The sequence below is a fragment of the Ambystoma mexicanum genome, chromosome 6p (assembly GCF_040938575.1).
Source record: "Ambystoma mexicanum isolate Mex_15411 chromosome 6p, UKY_AmexF1_1, whole genome shotgun sequence".
Taxonomy (NCBI): domain Eukaryota; kingdom Metazoa; phylum Chordata; class Amphibia; order Caudata; family Ambystomatidae; genus Ambystoma; species Ambystoma mexicanum.
Window position 1 is genome coordinate 298161950 of NC_090935.1, and position 21023 is coordinate 298182972.

At 45.8% G+C, this 21023-nt stretch overlaps 1 protein-coding gene across 1 annotated transcript in view; it reads right to left on the reverse strand.

Annotated features, from left to right (window-relative positions):
- FECH (ferrochelatase) overlaps nt 1-21023 on the reverse strand; it is a 304793-nt gene that overhangs the window by 247374 nt on the left and 36396 nt on the right. The window contains exon 4 of the mRNA XM_069627038.1: nt 17961-18109. Coding sequence (XP_069483139.1) covers nt 17961-18109 — 149 coding nt within the window. The remainder of the gene's footprint in view (nt 1-17960; nt 18110-21023) is intronic.

Genomic DNA, 21023 nt, shown 5'->3' on the forward strand with positions numbered 1-21023 from the left:
TGATACAGGAGTAGAATGCTTAGAGCTCCTCATCAATGAATGCATAAAATTACAAAGCATAAGAACAAAACATTTTAAGACACTGTTTAAACACGTGTTGTACATGGATGCAAAAGATCTATGGAGAGATGTATTCCATATACGTTCAAAATCAATAGGCTATGCAGCAATGAACTTTTTGTATGAGCAGGAATTACATAATGATTTAACCAAGGATTCACAGAAGTGATATGTTAATGAATTGAAGATTCTGGTTTTACTTGTATTATGCTATGTATGTTCATTTTATTCTTGATTTTATTTCGATTGCTATTGTTCGAATTTTAATATTGTTATCTCTTTCTATATTGAAAGGTTGAAGGTTTCAGCCGAATCAATAAATACAAAAATATATAAATTGTATGATGACATCATTAGTGTTTTTATGTACAGTGTAAATGTCAAATGCTGACCAAAGACACTTAACAAAAACATTTTTAAAAATATATATTTTTAGCAGAAGCCATCTCCCAAATGTTGTACCACCACATATAGAAAAGAGTGGTCCATCCAGGGCCGTGGAGTGAGGCAGCAAGAAAGAGGGCTCCAGCTAGATCCTCGAACTCTATATTTAAAAAGGTGCCCGATTTCGCAATTCAACCGCATAAATGAGTAACAGCAGTTGTGGAGCACCCCGGGAAGTTTCAACAAATAAGGTGGACGACTGAAAGAGAAACGAGCTCCCGAAACCAGGAGGGCACCGAGACCAAGATGGCGAACCTTTCCACCAGAGCTGCCTGAAACCTGGACCCACAAGACACAGGCTGGAGAGTCCGAGCAGGAGAGAGATGAAGCAGCCACTGGCGTAGCGCAGCAGGATTGAAGCGCCGGGGAGCGGGACACAGTAGGCGCACAGGCAGAGGCTGCAGCAAGACTGCATGGCGAGTCCCAGGGGAGACTACAGTCTGGGGGTGGCAACTGGGAGGGAGTGGGACACCGTGCAGGGAGTAATTCACTGGCGGCTGACCGCCAGGCAGAGGCCTGGGCGGTCTGGGTGAACAAGCAGTAACAGCATGGAGGAGGAGGGCTCCCATAGCTGTGGGAGGGCAGGGAACGAAAAGAGCCCAACAACGGTTGGATGCGTGCAACCTGCGAACCCCGCCTGCATGTAAACGCTTGGCCTCATACGCCGGACAAGAAGGATTACGCAGAAGCACAGTAATACAAGACATATGCTTGCACGGACCTGGAGGCAATAGTGCTAGAAACCAATACCCAGCTTGATGAACCCTGGGAACTGGCTGGAAAGCACCAAGAGCAAAGCGTAGACCACAGGAAGGTGAAGTGAGCCAGCTGAAGGAATGAACACAGGCGCCCACGTCTGGGGTTGAGGAGTGATCAGCCCAGCTGGTGGTGTCAGACGGGAGGGGGTCCTGTGGAAATTACCACTTGCAGGGCAGCGCTCTCAAATACGCACCTGACCCCCACAAACAGAGGTTACTGCTTGCCACTCATGCAGGCGCCCTTGACTGGGGTCAGGGAGTAACTGGCCTGGCCACAGCGCCGGACGGAAAGGGCGACGAGACAACAGTCAACCCCAGAGAGGCCATGCACAAGCAATTACACCAAGCCAACCAGGCAGACCTCCAGGCTGACGATCCTAATGCCAAACAAGGCGCGTAAGGTTAAAGGCCGGCAGACTATGATGGAAGCATATGCCCAGAAAGAAGATAATGAGACGACCACATCAGCAGCTAATTGCAATGGCTCACAGAACCCACAGGTCAGCCCGCAAGAGGAAGGCCCGATCCTGGCGGCGATAGCGGCGCTGAAAATAGAACTCGAATACAAGATAGATGCAGTAATTGTGGATGTGGGGCTGCTGCGCCAGGATGTCAGCGAGCAAGGTGATCGACTGGACACGGCGGAGGAGAGAGTACAGGAGAACACCGCAAACACAGCCAGCACATGAACCCAGATGACGGATTTGTTTGTTTGGTTTGTTTTATTTGCTAATATAGCGCACCGAACCCAAGGGTATCTGGGCGCTTTCGAAGGGTACATCAGGTTACAACAATAAAGTAAAATATAATACAATAATATTTACAGTAATAGATGCGGTAATGTACAGAAGTAGACAACAATAATAAGAAATACAATATGTACATATGTTCAGGATATACATAGCTTAGAATGGTAGTGGCAAAGCCTCAGGCGGCTAATAGGGGAGACATACTTTAGCTGTGGGCATGGTCAGTCAGTGGTGGTGTCCTGGGGTCACAATAGTGAATGGTGATAATTACTTGGTTTGTGAAAACAGCCAGGTTTTTACTTTGTTCCGGAATGATAGGAACTTCGGGGCTGTCTTGAGTGCAGGTGGAAACTTGTTCCAGGCCTTGGCCGTGAGCACCGGAAAGCTGGCGCCTCCTGCTTTGAGGAGTTTGAATTTAGGGATGTTGAGACAATGGGCATAGTTTGCTCTGGTGGGTCTAGTGGATTCATTCCTGGCAAATTTGTCAGTCAGGTACTCAGGGGCTGAGTTATTTAGGCAATTGTGAGCAATCATGAGCGTTAAGGTGGTGATCCTATATTGGATAGGGAGCCAGTTGATGTTCCGTCAGATTTGTAAGATGTGATTGGAGCGCAGGAATTTAGGGCAGTTCTGAGTGCATTATTTTGAATACTTGTAGCTTGTGCAGGTTCCTTTGGCTGGTGCCAAGATACAGAGTTTTGCAATAGTGCAATTTGGACAACATCAGGGCTCTTGCAAGGGTGATGCAGCTGCTGGTGGACAAGAATTGTCTGCATGCGTTTATCAGTTTTGAGGTATAAGCCGTTGTGGAGGCGGTGGTGTTTACTTGTCTTTGAAGGACGAGTGCATAGTCTAGATAGAAGCCTAAGGTTTTGGATGTACTGGAAAGAGTGCGGATGCTAGAGCGTTGTGTGCAGGATGCTGAAGAAAGTGCCCGAAGAAACAACATTAGAATATTGGGCCTTCCGGAAGGGGAGGAAGGCAGAGATGTGACTGGCTATGTGGAGAACCTCTTGTTGCAGGAGATAGGACCTGGCACACTGACACAAGGATTCACGGTTGAAAGGGCACATAGATCCCTCGGCAAAAAACTGCCGCCCGAGTGCCCCAAGACAGCGAGAATAATTAACTTTAAGGACCGGGAAAGGATACCGACTTTCTCGATGGAAGGTGGCACGATCACGCAAAACTCCTTTAATCTACCCCGACTACACGGGCAGGTACAAAGGGCACTGTTCAGAAGAACTAAGGAGAGGCTGTGTAGGGCCAACTTGAGATATATATTGATGTACCCAGCACAACTAACAGTCCTGCACAATAGCAGAACATACTTCTTTGAAACACGCAGGAGGCACACGCATGGATGGATGAGCAGGGACTTCCACAGCTGCCAGGAAGGAACAATAATGGACCTTGAAGTGTAATTGCCACAGCACAGCGAAAAGAAATCCAGGAACCAAACAGGAACCAAACACGAGACAAACGGACAAACACAAATACTAACTATATTGTAGTTGGGAGCCCCATGGCAGAGACGTGCACCAACATCTAGACAGCCGCCTCTACAGGCAGCTACTGGACTCCCTCATGCAGGAACCAGATGCCCGTTGGAAGGCATTGAGCTGCTGCATGCCACCCAAGGAATGGTTAGGGGAGGAGGGGGCGGAAGAAGCAGCTGAGCCAGAGCAGGCAGTATGCAGCTAGGCAGTTATTTCAAGTTTGCAATAGGTCCCCACCCCGTCCCCATGTCAAGCTGGAGGTTCTGGCAGCTGCAAGCACTAATGTAATGTCTTTGATTCTAGACAGAAGTTATGAACCAGACTCGCCCATTGATCCGGTCCGGACCACGGTGCAGGCCTGGGCCCAGATGTTTAAAACTTGTGACGAACAGTACCCGTATTACAAGTGGCTCCCCGCCTGGAACCTTCCCAGGCTGGAACCCATACATGACATCGCCCTGGCACGACACTGGGAGGCCCTGGGATACCGTGCCCTCAATGATATCCAGAAGGGCAGTTCATAACACCACAGACGTGGAGGCCGGGACACTCTGGCTCCGTTATGGAGCCTTTGCAGTTCTACAGGCTCCGCGCTGCTTTCCGCAGTGCGTGGGCTGACTTTCCCGATGAGCCCCAGGACTCCCCTGGAATTGCTCATATCGCCAACTCGGGTGGCGCCCGAGGGGTAGTTTTCTTCATTGTATAAACTGTTACCGATTACTGCCTCTCCCCAACCGTCCAGGGCCCGGGACGACTGGGCCTCCGAGCTGGAGGTGGAACTCACTGACCAAATGTGGGAAAAGATGTGCTCTCATACTAACAGGGTGTCCCTGAACTTCCGTTACTGCACCATACAATATAAATTGCTCAACAGGCTGTATTACACTCCATGTGAAATTTTGCACCACGGCTCTGCCCCCGCTGCAGTGCGGAGGGTGCGGACCATCTTCACATGTTTTGGAACTGTCCTGCGCTGGCCACATTCTGGAGTAAGACCATAGAGACACTGTCTGCAATCACTGATTCTGTTGTCGAGCCCGACCCGATGGGGGTCCTGTTTGGGGTGTGGGGACCTGGGGGGTCTAGGGACATGCTTAAGTTCTTGAATGTGAGCTGTGTGGTGGCCAAGAAGTGTGTTCTTCAAAGTTGGAAGAGCCCAACCCCGCCCCTACATACCAGAAATGGTTGAATCTGCTCACATGGTCTCGAAACTGCGAGGAAGAATTCCTGGGTATGCTCCCGACCCGTTCCCGTCCCCATAATATTTGGTCTGCTTTCAACAGCTATCTGAATAGCCTAAATGATACTTCCTCTATGGACGAGTGCTCCCAGCCCTCTCCGTTAACTGTTTGAGATGTTGGTGCTCCATGATATGTCGCTACTTGACCACTGTTGCCTTACTCTTGCATGTAAGCCCATCGTATTCATGTATATGTGTACCAAATTTGTTATTACAGCTCCGATGTATGTGTACGCTATCTGCCTCTGTCAAAAAAATAAAAGTTTTAAAAAAAAATTTAAAAAGTTTGCAATAGGTTACTAGCAGTTAGAAGTTGGGTGCGGGGGGCCAGGGGGCTTGCAGATGACCAGGGCAAAGAGCTGTCTGGAAGAGGTTGTGGGGTTTGTTAAGAACCTAAACTGTGAGATGCACGAAGCTTAAAGATGCGACGGACGAATGAGCGGTGTGGAAATGCCTGAACACAGAACCGAGAGAGCGACCATAAACAAATTGCAACAGGGGGAGGAGAACGGGCACACAAGCAGTCAGGGTGGTGGGACGGTGTCAACTTCGGAGTCGTCTGTATCGGTTTCGAAGTCCCCCTCTTCCTCCTCACCTAAAGAGATGGAGTCTGAAGACGGTATCTTCTTCCTTGCCCTGACCCAGTAATCTTTTTTTTTTTTTAAAAATGGAGGTAAGGCCTACCATGAAAGGAAGCCACTGTGGCCACGAGGAATCAGCAGGCCAGTGACCTTGCCTCCGGAGTAGCCGAAGAAACTGGGGAAAAAGCCTCCTGGCACAAAAAAAACCTTGATGTGATGGATGTGTGCAGCGGTGGTGAGTAATAGGACGGTAGGACCCAGAAGGGGGCCTTACCGCAGCGGATACCAGGGATGACGGAAAGAAGCAAAGCCACAAGCTGGTGGGAGCTGACAAAGAAAGTACGCTATCAGGGCGACACCCGATTGCGGGGAAAGGGAGGTAAGCGAAGTGAAGCCAAAGAAAGGGAAGCGAATGCCGCAGCAAGCAGCAGGGCGAGAGAGTGAGTGACAGACCACGGGCAGGGAGAGCCCTGCAGCGGAAGGGGAGAGAATGGAGAACAGCACTGCCCCTCCGAGGGACAGAGAGAAAGGAAGCAGAGTGCCGCAAAAAGAGAAAGCACTAGCGTCTTGACCCCAAAGTAGAAATGCTAAGGGTTGCAACACGCCGGCTGCCGGGAGTGGATGGACTAAGAACCCCACAACGGTGACCATCTTGGTAAACAATTAGACTGCGCCGAAGGAATGGCGATAAACATGATGGCAAGGATCAATGGAGTCGGGCCCTCCATTGATTCCATAAGTGGCAGGGCGCGTGACAGACAGGTACAACCCTGGTAAATCACCAACGATGGGCATTAATGGCCTTGGAATACTCACCTGGAACGTTAGGGGATGAACAACTACATAAAGAGGCTGTGGGTACATGCATACTTGAAAAGAATACCTCACGGCAGACAAGAAGGCTGTGATAGCTAGGAAACGGGGAGGGAAGTTGTACGGCTCAATGTTCTCGGTATATGCAAGAGGGGTCCTAGTGTGGATAGCCCCCTTCCAACTGCTGAAATTAAAAAAGGATGAGGATGGTAGGAGGGTGGTGGTGGTGTTGCTCGGCTTGCTGGAACACAGGGAGGCATGCTTCATAAATACTTACGCCCCGAATCGTGATGCAACAGTATTCTTCAGGTCACTCTACCCGAAGCTGGCAACCTACAGAGGGGCAATGTGGGTGTGGGGAGGTGAACTGCACACTTAACCCTCAGTTAGACCGATCTGACGTGAAACATGGCAAGTATGCACCACCGTCTAAAACATTGGGAGCCCTACTGAGAGACCTGGAGCTAGTAGACGTCTGGAGAGCGAGGCATGGAGTAGAGCGGCGATATTCACATTATTCGGCTCCCCATGGAGCATATACTCGAATAGATCATATCTTTATGGGAGTGGAAACCCTTGGGGAGTTTGGGGGCACAGAATACTAGGCTAATGTTCTGTCGGACCATGCCCTGCTAATAGCGATCTGGCAGGTGACAGCACTGAGCGCGCCCATACCCACATGGAGAGAGAGCTGAGGCACTACAAGACGACACCTTTAAGGTCCACCTGGAATATAAAATAGTAGAGTACTTTGACACCAACACGGGTAGTGTAGCAAAGGTAGGAACACTGTGCAAAGCCTTCAAGGTGATTACAAAGAGGTTGGGGGGACAACGAGAAGCAAAATGGGGGGCCTGTGGGCAGACATACAGAGATCAATAGAGGGCTTGGAAAACGACATAGCGTGAGAGGAAAGTGGGACCGCAGGAGGGGACATGGGGGGGGCAAGATTGCTAGAATTGCGCCAAAAGTGCATAGCTGAGTGGGAAAGGCTGGGGAAGTTAGGCTACCCGAAGTATACCCAAAGAATGCACACGGAAGGGGAGAAGCCAGGGAGATTTCTAGCCCGACTGTGTAGACAAGAGGAGCCCAGGGCGAAGAGCACTAGCATTATGGACGAAGACGGGAAGGTCGTCAGGATGCAGGCGGGAGATCAATAATAGATTCTCCAGATTCTATGAATCCCTATACTTCAGGGACGCAAAGGGACATTAAATGGTCATTAAAGAGGCCCTGGGTTAAATAGACCTACCACGGTTGGAGGTTGAGCAGGTGGTTGCTTTGGATGCACCCCTCATGCAAGAAGAAATAAGCGCTGCAATAGCCGAACTCGGAACCACCAAAACGCCAGTACCGGACAGGCAAGCCGGGAAATTCTATAAGACATACAGGGAAGTCCTGGCTCCAAAGCTCTTGGGTGTTTTCACAGAAGCATACGAGGCAGGAACACTGCCCAGAAGCCTTAGAGACTCCATAAGTGTACCCATACTTAAACCAGGGAAGTCGCCACTAGACTGCGGATCATACAGGCCACTCTCTATGATGAATCAAGACAGTAAAATCCTAGCGGCGGTACTGGCAACCAGACTCAAGAGAGTGATAGCTCGACTTACTCAGACCAAACTGGGTACGTCCCGGGCCGTTGCACTTCATGGAATTTACGCAGGCTACATCACATAACAGACAGTAGGAACCACCTAAATGAAGACTGCGCAGTGGCCTCCATAGACGCAGTCAAGGCCTTTGATTCAGTCAGGTAGGACTGGCACATGAGGGGGCCCGATCACTGAAGCGGAGACAAGGATAGGGGCCACTGAAGACAGTGGACCGGATCCGGATTCTGGACACCCGGACCTCAGCACCACCACATCAGCAACTACCTCAGAAGACTCCCAGGACGCGATGCAGGCAGCGATGGAGACTTCAATAAAAAGGCAGAAGGCCACCCTCGTGTCGAGAACAAAAACTGGTCCTGCAAGGCCCATGTTCGTGGTGGAGAGCTGCAACCTCAGGGAAATGCTTCTTGTTCCAGAAGCAGAGGATCTGCGTTGTCCCAAGGCACAACTCGGGCAGGTGATCGCTGCAGCAAAGTAACCCAGGAGGACATCTGGCAGGCCCACAGGATGGCTTCAGGACTGATCTTTGAGCAGGGGATGGGCTAGTTGAAGGTCTTCAGGAGATCTTCAAAGAGTCAGGGATTTGCCGGGCAATGGAAGAATGGGGCTCATGGGGATATTCCAACTACGAGTTAGGGGTTTTATGTTGCTGCACTCCATCGTAGAGGTCTTGGCACCAAAGATAATCTGAAGAAAGACTCCAGGAGTCCCCCTTTTATCAAGGATACAGGCTGGAGTTGCCCCCAGACCACCCACAGCAAGGTCTGCGACATACAAATTGGCAGAAGCGGTCAATTATGGACAGCCTTAGACCACTGCATCTGCACTGCACCAGACATGCTCTGGCACAAATGTGGACTGGATCCGGACAGATCCAGCCACACAAGGAGACAGCCACTTTTCCAAAGCAAGCCAGAGCTTTCCCCAGAAATCACCATATATGGAAAATGCAGCTACTCCAGGGCAGGAAAAAGGTCAAACTACAAGATGGCCAAAGGACAGGAGAAAATCTCAAGGCATAGCCATTTAGAGTATATGGTTCTCTTACCAGCATTAAGCAGTAAAATGCAAAAGTGAACAAGACTATATAAAAAAAAACACGACAAAAGTATCTGTTGCCAACAGCACATCATGCAAATAACCACAAAGTTACAAAGAACAGTTACAGCAACACAAAGTGTCTCTACCATACTTCACATAAGGTTATTTGTGCAGGGAAATAATCAAAAGGCTTTACTATGGAAAACAAAGTTCTCCTGCACGGATAGCCATAGGGACTGATCAGTAGCCCCTCAACAGAAGGGCTTAGCAATGTCAGTGGAGCAAAAATGCTTCACTTGCCTCCAAAAATCTGAAAACGTTCAAACCAATAGCAAAAGGTTAAGTGTCCCATTGCTGTCTGTGGAGGGAAAGCAGCAAAAAGAAAACTCTTACGGTCACAATAGTAACAACAATAGAAAATCGGCCCTTGAGATGTCTTAACTATGGGAATACAATGGGAATACACCACTCTATCAGCTTCAGGGATATGGGGCCCAGTTTCTTTCTCCTAATCCCCTCCATACTGCTCTGGTTCAACACAGGAACGATGGGAGTATGTTCATTCTTCAAGCCGGACTCAGCACAGAAACAAGTGCAGCAGTCAGCAATACCAGAGTTGGAGGCAGTTCACTCTAGTTCTCTGAAGGAGAATTGGGTGCATAATAAGTCACCGAAATGGAAGTCAGGTTAGAAGTGCCACTTTCCTTAAGCGGTAAAAGGTTTAAGCTGAAGGTTTGAAATGGGTAAAAAGATTAGCTGGCATGGCCGGAGGGGTCTCTCTGCAATACCCATTTCCTTTGGTCAAGTAGCACACTGCGTAGTAAGTGGGTATTCCTGGTCCCCAAAGCCCACAGAAGGCTAAAAGGCTGGTTCGTAATGTGACTGTCACAATATGTTATACAAAGTAAAGCTATACTATTATTTAGGTTAAATTATTCAGTGGGACAGCGCATGTGTAGGTCTTGCAACAGCGCTAGAAGAGGTACCATCGGTTAAATAAATTCCAGCTGCATTTTTGCCATTAAAAACAACCTTAAATTGAAAGCAACGGTACTGCATTTAAAGTGTTTAGCCAATTCCACCATTTTTGTACTAAACGTCTCCAGTTAGTCCGATGCTGTGGGTGGTGCAATAGTCCGAAAAGAGTATAATTGCAAATGTAGGAGTATATGCTCTGTATTGGTGCTCAGCCATCAGAGATTTGACACATCCAAAGCTTGTATTGCACCAACGCATTCAACATGCCAGTACCCTGCAACAAAAGAGAACACCAACCACGTCCCTGGAAGTTATGCTGCTACCGGCAAAAGCTACAGAATGGTGGGGAATTGACAGCAGCGCAACACTCTCCTTCACATGGCATCTCTAGCCCCAGGCCATGCTAGTTTTCTTACAGATGGGTGGGAGCAACAACATAGTAACTATAAGTAAGACTGACATTATTCACCAGTGTTGGATCAACATAGAAACAGATCTGAAAAGGTACATTATGATTTGCCTAAATTAATGTCCACTTTTCATGCCTACATAGTGTTAGATTAAAAAAAAAGAAAACTACTTCTCCCACCCCTCCCCCTTCTGTTTAAGATCACTTGCGATTCAAATGGGCACACAATCTCATCGGCTACACGACTATATTTATTTATACTGCCTACATCGACTCGTTTGTACATGCATTGCTCATCATTCCAGGCTGTTGCAGAACTGCAACCAATTACACTGCACAATACCAAAGAAGTTGCAATTAGTGGAAGGTACTTGGGGAATGCTGTGGAGGTTTGTTTAAAACCTACTATGGTGAGGGGTTCCTTGAGAAACGAACTCAAAAAGGTGCCACGAAATTACCCTTACATCTTGGACAGAACTCTCAAAAGTAGTGTGACTGAGCAGTTAGAAATCGGAGGAGGAAGACTCGGTGTGAAGTACAATTAACAAGCACAAAGTCCATTAAGCAGCAGGGAGCCACACTGGTAAGCACCAAGATATAATAACACAAGATTGCATTTTTCAACCTAGTACCAGATACGTAAAAAATCACAATTAAACATACACAGCTTGGTAATACTAAAATGGGATACCATTCACTTCAGTATTTAACAGTCAGACATTGGTATGTACACGAAGATCCCTAATGTGGGAGAGAAAGGTTTAGAAGTAAATTGGCAAGCCTTAAAATGGCAAGTGTACTCCAACATACAAGAACAATGCTTTGGAAATCCATCGCTACTCCTTTCAGAGTACAGTCTGCTCAAGCATTTCTTTGAGGAACTCCACTGTAGAAAGCGTACAGTCAGTTCGCCAGCTATGGAGAGGGAAGACTATCAGTCTCCAAGGCGAAAATAGAGAGTACTCCTGACCCGGGCTCCATCGCCTCTGGACTGATAAGGTAGCTACTTTAATTTAGGGCATCACGCCAAACACAAATCCATGGGCATAGGGGCACGTAAAAATATGCAAGTCTCGACCCCCCCAGATTCCAGCTCAATAAATCCATCTTTATTTTTAAGTAAAATGTATTTCATAAAAAAAACCAAATCATTTAAATAATGAAAAAAGCAATAGATTTACATTAAACTCCGTTTAATTTGAAGTACATTTCAATATAACTATAAACCGACCAGGTCTCGTATTACTCATCAAGACAAGTAGAATTTACATGAATTCTTGTTGGTTATATTGTAAAATTAATAAAGAGTTTTTATTTATTTTTTAAAAACACGTAGAACTAACCCCCTTTTATGTTGCATACTGCAGTCCTTAAAAATTGGAATTCAAAATATATCTTTAATGCTCTATTAAGGACAAAATAAAAAAAAATGCATCCAGTCCTCCACCAACATCTCATCGGGCATGCATTTCTCTGCCTTTATCTCATTCTTGTTACATTTAGCTCGGTTCAATAATCGGGGAAGAGAATTTGCTCTCATCAGTATGATCAAGTGTCGCTGTCTCTGCTGTCAATCCAATTAAGATAATTCTCACATTGTCAATAGAAGATTAAAGTTATGGCACATTTCCTTCGATATAAAATCTTTATTTATTTTATTGATCCTATGCATATTTTAGTTTTTCTGCTCAAAAAATAAATCTGAATGCAAATAATGTCCTTATCTTCATTAGCCTTTCCAGTTTATGGCAGATGCTGGATTTTCATCATATGTATACCACGGGATAAATGCACCGATTTCTACAAATTTTCAACCCAATTGCAAGAGGACAGGTTTCTAGCTGCGAGTCCATGGACTGTGAGCCGCACTCCTGTAACATGATATATAAGATGCAATATTCCTTGGCTGCGAATACAAAGCACAGGAGTTCATTCTGGGTCTTGTGAATCCTTAAAATTGTTGAGGGGTGGCTATGCCCACAATTCCATCCCCATACAAAGAAACAGTTTTAATTTTAGAGTTCTATATTTAAAGTCTGAATGTTTGGAAAAGTCCCCCCATTTTCCCACTGGATCCATTTAGTTCCTAGCTTAGTTGAGACACTATTAAAGCTTGAATAAACAATTTAAATTCCCCTAGAAGCACACCCCTAAATAGGGGGAACTATTAACCAATTCAAGGGGTTCTCCTTTCTCTGCAATTCTTCAAAGGGGGTCTTAGGGATTTACCCAACCGCATAACATTGGACTTAGGAGTCCTCACAAATGCAGTAGATCAGCTGCATAGGCTAGAATGTGGATTCGCTTCGGACCAATCTTGGGGCTATCTGTTGTAGCGTGCATGAGGCTATCATTTAATACATTAAAGTAAAGGTTGAACAGAGGGGAGCCAGTGTGCTACCTTGGTGCACCTTATGCCAAATATCTCAGTGATGCAGCCCTCTTGCGGGACCCTGACATGCACTGTCAGATTACTGTGTAGGTCCAAAATAACTTAGCAGTTCATCATGGATCCTCATATCTGTTGAGCCTGTGTCACAAAATCAAAGGCTTTGCCCAAATCCATAAAACCTGGGAACATAACCAAGTTGAATCCATTCACATAGATATGCAAGGTTACAAATGGGTTTAAGCCCATCTTAATCATCCCTTAAGCCATACTGTGATTCATCAAAGATCGTGTGGCAATCTGCCCATACTTCCACTCTCCTCAGTATTCTCCCACTCTCCTCAGTATTCTCCCCAAACTATTTGACACTGGAGTAAATGAAAGAGATGGGACAATAAATTGCAAGGTCTAATTTGTGGCCCTTTTTGTAGAAAGGAACAATTATTGTTGCTCTCCATGAAGTGGGAAATCATCCCGAGGCAATAAATGCCTTTACCGTTTCTGCGAAAAAGGGTTGACCATATTAAAGGCAACTATCTTTTTTGGAAAAACAAGAATGCACCTGCACACACATGCCTGAACTTTCCAAGGCACAATTCTCATGCACTTGGAAGACATGTGTACTAGCACTGAAAGCATTCCATTCAAATCCCAAACTGGCTGCAACTGATGAGTGGATCAAGTTTGAGTACACATAAAAAGCTTTTTACAAATGAATTGTTTAAGGAACAACTGCATGCCTTCATATTTTTGTAGTCGCGCATTGCTGAAAAGCATATTCTATAGGAATCTAACCAGAAACCAGTCTTGGCTAGTTCTGAAAAGAATGTTGTTAGGACCTCATCAGCATTAGTAAGGGGTTAATGCCCCCAATAGATGGCAACATCTAGTCTATTGGCGGGGGCACCGGGTCTAATAGACCTAGCTGCCCAAGTCATGTACAGATGCATGGTCTTGCAATAGTCACAACATCTGCAAGTCATGTCTTCCGGAACAAGGCAGCTAAGGACATAGGTTGTGAGGTAAGGATGAGGAATCACATCTGCCTGCAGCGAAAGATGATCGTTCTCCAGTGGAAGCAACCTTGGGCTTCCTGTGAGATCACAGTAGCAAGATCTGTCAGGCCACCAATGATGTGGCAATTCTGGCTTAGTTTCAGCGGTGCCAAAATCGTAATCGGAGATAAAAGCCACGCAAAGTGTATACTGCCAGAGAAGTAGAAACGCATCGCCTAGCTAGTAAGCCCTCCCCCTGCCGTACAATATCAAAAATTGCAGCATAGTACAACAGGATGCAGAAGATTACTTCATCTTTGGCATTATATAAATGACACCCACATCGACAGTGCCAGCATGAAATAGAATTAGGACGAGAGAAACAGGTTTTGCAATTTGATATGCACTCTATATTGTGCAGGGCGGCTGGAGGGTGGGGGATGGAGATAGCTAACCGAAATACCTCTAGGTGTAAAGAAACATTGTAAAGCTAGAGGGTTGAGATTATGGTTAATTTAAAGAGTGGAGCGGTAAGTGACATTCTGAAGCAGGCCAAATGTGAAAGGCTGCGTCCACTCAGAAAGCGGGAACTATTCCAAAGCTGTGGAGCTTTAACAGAAAACCCATTGCCTCCAGTTTAGCACCTGGAAGAAGAACCTAGCAGGCACGCGAGGCTGCAGTTTGTTAGTTAGACCCTAGCCATGGAGACAGTTAAATAATGCACAACGGATTTAAAGACAATGCGGATGTGGATAGGCAGCCAATGCAATACACACACAGGATCCAGTTTCGAAATGAAGCATCAACTACTACCCAGTGAAGTTTTGGGGGGAATAAAGTGAAGAGTATTTTGCAGTTGGTGCAAGACAAAAAATAAATAATAAAAGCGTTTAGTTTTGTGATTTTAAGTATAGGGTTCACCTCCCAGATAATACCCACATTTCTCACTCAGTAATGCAATTGACAAAAAAGGTGGTGATGGTAGAGGAAGGGACGAGGGAAGAAAGGCAGCAAGGCTATTCAAAAGATGGCATAGCCAAAGTGAGAGTACTTGTTTCTTGGGAGAGTTACATTTAATTTCACTGCCTTTCATCCTGCTCCACACCAAATCCATTACTGCAGAAAGAGTAGCGAAGGCACCCAGGAGTCTAGTAACTCACAAGAGTCTGCTTATTGTCTGCATATGAATGCTACTGAAACCTCAAAGAATGAAGAAACTACAAAAAGCAGAAGCAGATTGACATTAAACATAAAAGTGGATCATTAGGGACCCTGGATAACTCTGCAATCTGCCATTAGAGCAAACAATAAAGTGTCCTAGTTCGACCATCTGTTTGTGTCCCTCCAGAAAGGATTAAAACCAATTTATGGCACTATCATGGACCTCACTAGTCGAGACAACCGGTCAAGTAACAAGATATGATTAACAGCATCAAACGCTGCTGCTAGGTCCTGGTCCTGCGCAATCAAAAGAGAAAGGTCCCATTTATCCACCTGCATGAGTAAACCATTCTACAACATTGAGAAGGGCAGTCTGTCCGTATCTGGGAGGGAATGCATATTGAAATGGGTCAAGGTAGATTACAGATGTTATTTGGAATTGTTTGACCACCATAGTCTCCAGGTTTTGAGACAGCCAGGGTTCAGACCAGGCTTTAAGAGAGGGATTGGGGGGTGGGGGAGGGGTGGGAGGAAGGGAGTAGTAGCAAGGACCTACTTAAAATCAGAGGGGACAACCCAGGATGAGAGTTTCACAGGGCCATAACTTCAGCCTGGTTTCTTGGTTCAAAGCATGGATACATCAATATAAGTAGAAGTGGCCGATATGGAGGGACAGGGGTGTGGCTTGGCACCAACCAAAATGGCTGCATTCTTTTGAGGCTCCAGGCAGAATAGCCGTAGACCTCCGGATAGAACCCTCCTGCAGTTGGGCGTCAGAGCCAGTCATGGCGTTAACAAGGTGAATAAGTGCAGTGCCTACCGAGTGCAGATGGGTTGGCCTGGGCTGGCGATTCCCAAGTGATCAATTGAAGGACGGCAATTCTAACTGTGGGTCCCACAGCACGTCTGTGAGAATTGATACTAAGCATGCCTGGTAGCTGCCATTTTTACTGAGGGCAATGTGGACTCTCACCCTGCGCTCGGGCACTGGAGGTTCTGATCTATGAAGGGTTTGAATTAATGTAAAACATACAGTCTGCCTCCTGCTTGGGGCATGTTAAAGTACACAGATCCGGAAATCAGGAGCCAGTTCACTCATGTGTCCATGTGATTAGGAGCTCAATAATGGAAAAAAAAAAAAAAAAAAAAAGGGACAAAATAGGTGAATCTGACGTGTACACGCCAAATGGTTCGGCAAGTAGACAAGCCAGTCAAGACGCTTCCATACCCACATCACCTGTGAGAGACCCAGTGATAGCTGCATCGAAAAAAAAAAGAAAAAAAAAAAATCAATATCACGGCGAGATGGCAAATTTGACAAACTGAATGAAAAGGTGGCTCAACTGGAATCTAGAACTTCATGTTGGAGCAAAAAGCCACAGAGATGGATCAGCAATAGGCGCAGACAGTCCCAGCTGTGTAGAGGCTGGGAGCAGAGATGGAGGCAGTGATTAAAAAGGGAAAAAGATCTTAGAGAAGAGGTTGGAATATTTACAAAATGTGGGGAGGGCACCACAGGTCAGAGTGATCAGTCTTCCAGCACCAGAAGTGCTAGCTCTAGACGTAGAGTACGACCCCATTTACTTTGATAAATGTTATAGGATTAAGATGTGTGTCCCAGAAAAGTTTAGAGACTCTACAGTGAGGCCAACACTTCTCATCAAGATCTCAAGACCTCCAAGAAAGGGACAGGATTTTGAAGGCTGCAAGTGCAAAAATGTTGCTGGAATATAACACCACAGAGTCATGAGCTTTCCGGATGTTGCGCCTGCAGCAGAGAAGAGGAGGAAGAAAATGGACACCCTGAAAAAAATGCTTTTTGGCGCATGGAGTGAAAGCGGGTCTACTGAGGCCCGCAAAACTGCGAGTCACCTGGAATGGAAAAGAAAACATCTTCTGGGTTGCAGAAAGGATGGAGGATCTATTGAAGTCGACACCCTCACCGGCGAGCATGGTCACAGACAATGGTTGAAAAGATGAACAAGGTTACCAATTACCAAACAAACTTAATATCAACGGGGGAGCTATTGTTTCCGAAAACTCATCTTGGTTGGGATCATTGTTAAAGTGAGTACTAGCCAGAGGATTGCCCACTACGATTGGTTGTTGGGGGTTAAGATTTTCATGACACTGCGCTGGAACTGGACTCCTGGGAGTGTATTATTTCAAAGTTGAAAGATTATAGGTCAGGATGTACTTATAAGGATACGGATGATGGTTTAATTTTATAGAGGGCAGAATACAGAAATATGCCGGTTGCACATGAAATGTATGCTTTGGAGGGCCTAATGTACATGGGAAATGGCTGACTGCAAACCAAGGAAGGGCTCTGGATGAGATGGTCAAAGGGTGCGTTATACCCTTACAGGTTATGAGGGTTTTTAGGTTTTGAATATGTGGGGAGACTTCTGCTCTGCTTTTTCTCCCCCCTCCCCTTATTAGGAAGACAATCAGTGAATCCCCACTTTTATTTGGTGTTGTTTTAGTACATGTATTCTTATATTGTGAAAGGGCTCTGCTCTTGTTGCAATTTGTTTGTAAAACACCAATAAACACATTTTTAAAAAAGTTGGGGGAAAGTCTTCATTAGAAGCAGCACTGATTCAGTTCTGTTGTGCGAAAAGGAGAAAGTAGAATCAAAGTCCAGACGATGAAAATCAGGTGGGCTTAACATAATCCTTTGATTTCAAACCCATTTAGTCTTGGATAGGTGTCATTTTAATTTTAAAATAAGTTTGTGACTTAGCAAAGCTGATAGCAACTCGTTCTTAATACAAGTAGGGTCAATAAGTAATGAACAATTTGAAATAACTATTGGGGACGGTTAGTAATGGGAAAGGCAGTAGCATCCAAACCACACACAATGCAACTCCTGCAAATCTTTTCTCAAGCTGATACTAGAATTCTAAAGAACCAAAAATAAATAAGAACTATCTTCTCAATGTGTGAAATTAACATAAATTAGTCTATTGCCAAACGAGTAATCTAAAACGTGAAGCTAAAATGGATTTCTATAGTTCACAGAAATGGTTTTAAAAAATAGTATCCCTCGTTCAAACAATCAACCCTTGTGAAGAGTGTTCGTGCCAGAACTCACAGCTAGCAAGCTGGACAAGGTATGGCTCCCTACACACATGCAAGTTGAAAAACGACTTGCATTACTACTGAAGGGTTTTGTTATTGCATCATCCTCACTGCAATGCGCTACTAATGCTAGCAAGGAATACCTGTGTTAGGAGAAAGTTCATCCAACAATTTCACCATTCCTTCCCCTTGTGTAGCAGTCCATTTTTTAATTGGCGATCCTCCGCCGATCTTGCTGTACTGCTCCTGAATTTTGGGAGTTCGCCTCTTTGCAATGAAGGGTGCAAGCTTGCTAAAAAAAAAAAAGACAATTTTGTTAATCACAGAGTCAAATACATCTTAAAGAATGTACTTTATTTTATAAAGTTACTATAAAAGCCAAGTCACTTCACCATTGAATCAAATGGTCTCCCTTTTTTGCTATTCCAGGGCCTTCTTCGACAACACCCCATGAAGAGTGAAGACCATTTTCATATCGACAGAAAAATACGTTATTAAGGCGTTCCGGGGACAATATAACAGATAATGAAGTTGAAAGGTCAGCAGAACTCATAAAACCTTTTTGGCTTCCTAATGATTGGATTCATCTATCCAGGAGTAGGATATATTTTATGTAAATACCAAGTTAGAAATAGCTACAGATAGCGAAAAAATGACAATAGATTAAATTCATAAAATAATACTTTTCAGTATGGGGACTCAAAAAGAACCATAACACAGCACAGCAAAACACCATGCTGCTGCAATTCAAGTACTGCTTAAAGTACTGCTGTCGTTTCACCCTTTTGCTGCCCTAACACTTATCTCGCTCCCTTGTATCAGGCGATCAATACTGTTGCAACATGCTTGCCCCAAAGATGAAGCTAGGGGGAGGAGGCAAAGAGAATGCAAGCAAATCCTAAAAGAAACAGTGAGACATGATCAGGTTTGGCCATGGTAACCAACAGAAATTCAAGGTGGAAGCAAGTGGGGCAGGAATCAGGAGGGATGGTTGGTGAAGCAGACAAACGTGGATAAAGTAGGAAGATTCACAGTTACCATGAATGGCTCATCTTTTTTAGTTTACCATCATACAATGTTAATATAACCGACAACTTCCAAGTGTTTATCACCACCATCCGTCATTTGTACAGCACCTTTCACCATGGTATGGTCCCAATGCGCTCTAGGTTGAACGCCCTTCGGGGAAATCAAAGTCCAGGTATCGGAAATTGGTCAGCAAGGTATAGAATGTGTGTGCGCATTTTGGCCAGTACGAGAGTCCTTGCTAGACACCCATGACGAGCTGGCATGTGGATGGGTGCCGAGGGGTAGTCTGGAGAGTATGCGAGAGCAGGAGAGTGTTTGTGTGTGCAGCTAGACCACATTATATTGTGGGGGGTAGCTGCATTCTTATGACAGAGGTGTTGAACGTGCCTTAGAGCAGTGCAACATTAAGTGTGCAGCTAGTTTGTCGTGGGGGATAGCTGCAATTTTATGGCAGAGGTGTTGTGCAATGTGTCTTAGTGTAGTGGAAGGCAGCTGAAAAGTACAAATTTTATCTAAATGCAATAAATTGGCTACCGTCAAATTAATTCTAATGCGATCCATAGCTATTCTAGAAAATCATCTGAGTGCAACATATTTGCTAGCTTTGGAGTGCAGCGACATTTCTGCAGAGTGTAAAGAATCACAGGTAGTATTAAAGCAGTATAGCAGTGGCAGGATTTAGGAGGGACAGCACTGGTCATGCTCCCAATCCCTGCCACTTTACCTGTTTGTAGCAGAAGACGTCTATGTACGGCTCGCATAGCAAACAGGTGGTGGGAGCTGCAGTTTGCCATTGGCCCTTCGCCGGCTCACCCAAGAGGGAGGCTGGGTCCTTCCGTTCATAGGGGGCGGTTCCTGGACCAATCTGGTTCTGGTGGGCGAGGTAGAGTGGGAGGGGTAGACTGGGTGCAAATGAGGGAAGCAAGAAAATACTTTGCAAAGCACAGGAACGTTTAAACTATTACAAAAATGTGTGCGCTTACCATGAGAATGTGCTGCTCCGCCAGTAAAGCATTACAAGGCTACGTTTTTAGCAAATTGTGTGGAAGTACCTCTCGAAAATACTTGCAAAAGCTGGTTCGGCAAGTGATCAAATCAAACGCTTTCAGGTCTTTAAACAAAGATGTCTCACTTGTACATTAGCAGTGCCTAGATACTCTGTATCAGTATCCAGCACAGAACATTTTGGTGGATTAGATTAAGGAGCTTGAATTTGTGCCATTATCTCTTCAGCGGAGGTATCCATCAAAGCATGTGGACGCGTGTTATGGAGAATTCTCAAAATGTGCTAATTCCCTCTACCTTAGAGACCCCCAGAAACTTTGCTGGATTTTGAGGACTTGATTTTTTACCTGGAGTGTGTGCGACCCTTTTTCCCCACTCTCATGTATTTTGATATGTGTTTTACCTTTGTGTTTCCTTTGGTTATGGAGTCTAACCAACTCCATAGGCATCATCTTTTTCATTTGTGTCCTGGAAAACTTCAATTTCAGGGGCTGTTTCGCGTTTCAGCTACTGCACTGGTAACAACGCTGCTCCCGACTGTCAAGGTGGACTGTCCTTGCTTCTGAGGTCCCACACTCAGGTGAGGGGGGGGTCAGGCTCGGTCAGTCCTGCTTCATGGGAGTCCGGAGGATCTTCCAAAAGCTTTAGGCCAGCTTACAAGCAACGCACACAATCTGGTGTCCCTCTCCCTGGCTCTTTACGGTTTTCTACAGCAACTCTGAGGAAATTCAACCAGCTCCGAGATCGGTGTCCAGGTGGCTTACTTGAGAGTTGATTGGTCTTACCAACTCAGAGGGAGAAGTCGTCCTTTGAAGGGCTTCTCTGTCGATGTGAACCTGGCGATTCGGACCTGCAGCAAGGCTTCACCGGGCAAACCAACGGTCCAGGAGTTGCAGCAGCCATCCTCTTCAAGCTCTTGTTCGGTTCCTTTGTCCAGTGGTCGACTCTGCCTTCCAAGCCAAGATACTCACCTTTTATTCAGTTCTCTCCCATTCATTCCAGCCTAGCTGCCACTCACCCAGCAGGGTGGCTGTCAGCCAGCCAATCACCACAGAGTGCATTTCAGTCTCCGAGGAGACTAATTACAGGGGGTTTCGGGCACCTCCCTCACTTCCTGCCTACCCCAGACACTCTGGAGCCAGAGGCGGGTTTCACTCCTGAAGCCCGCCAAA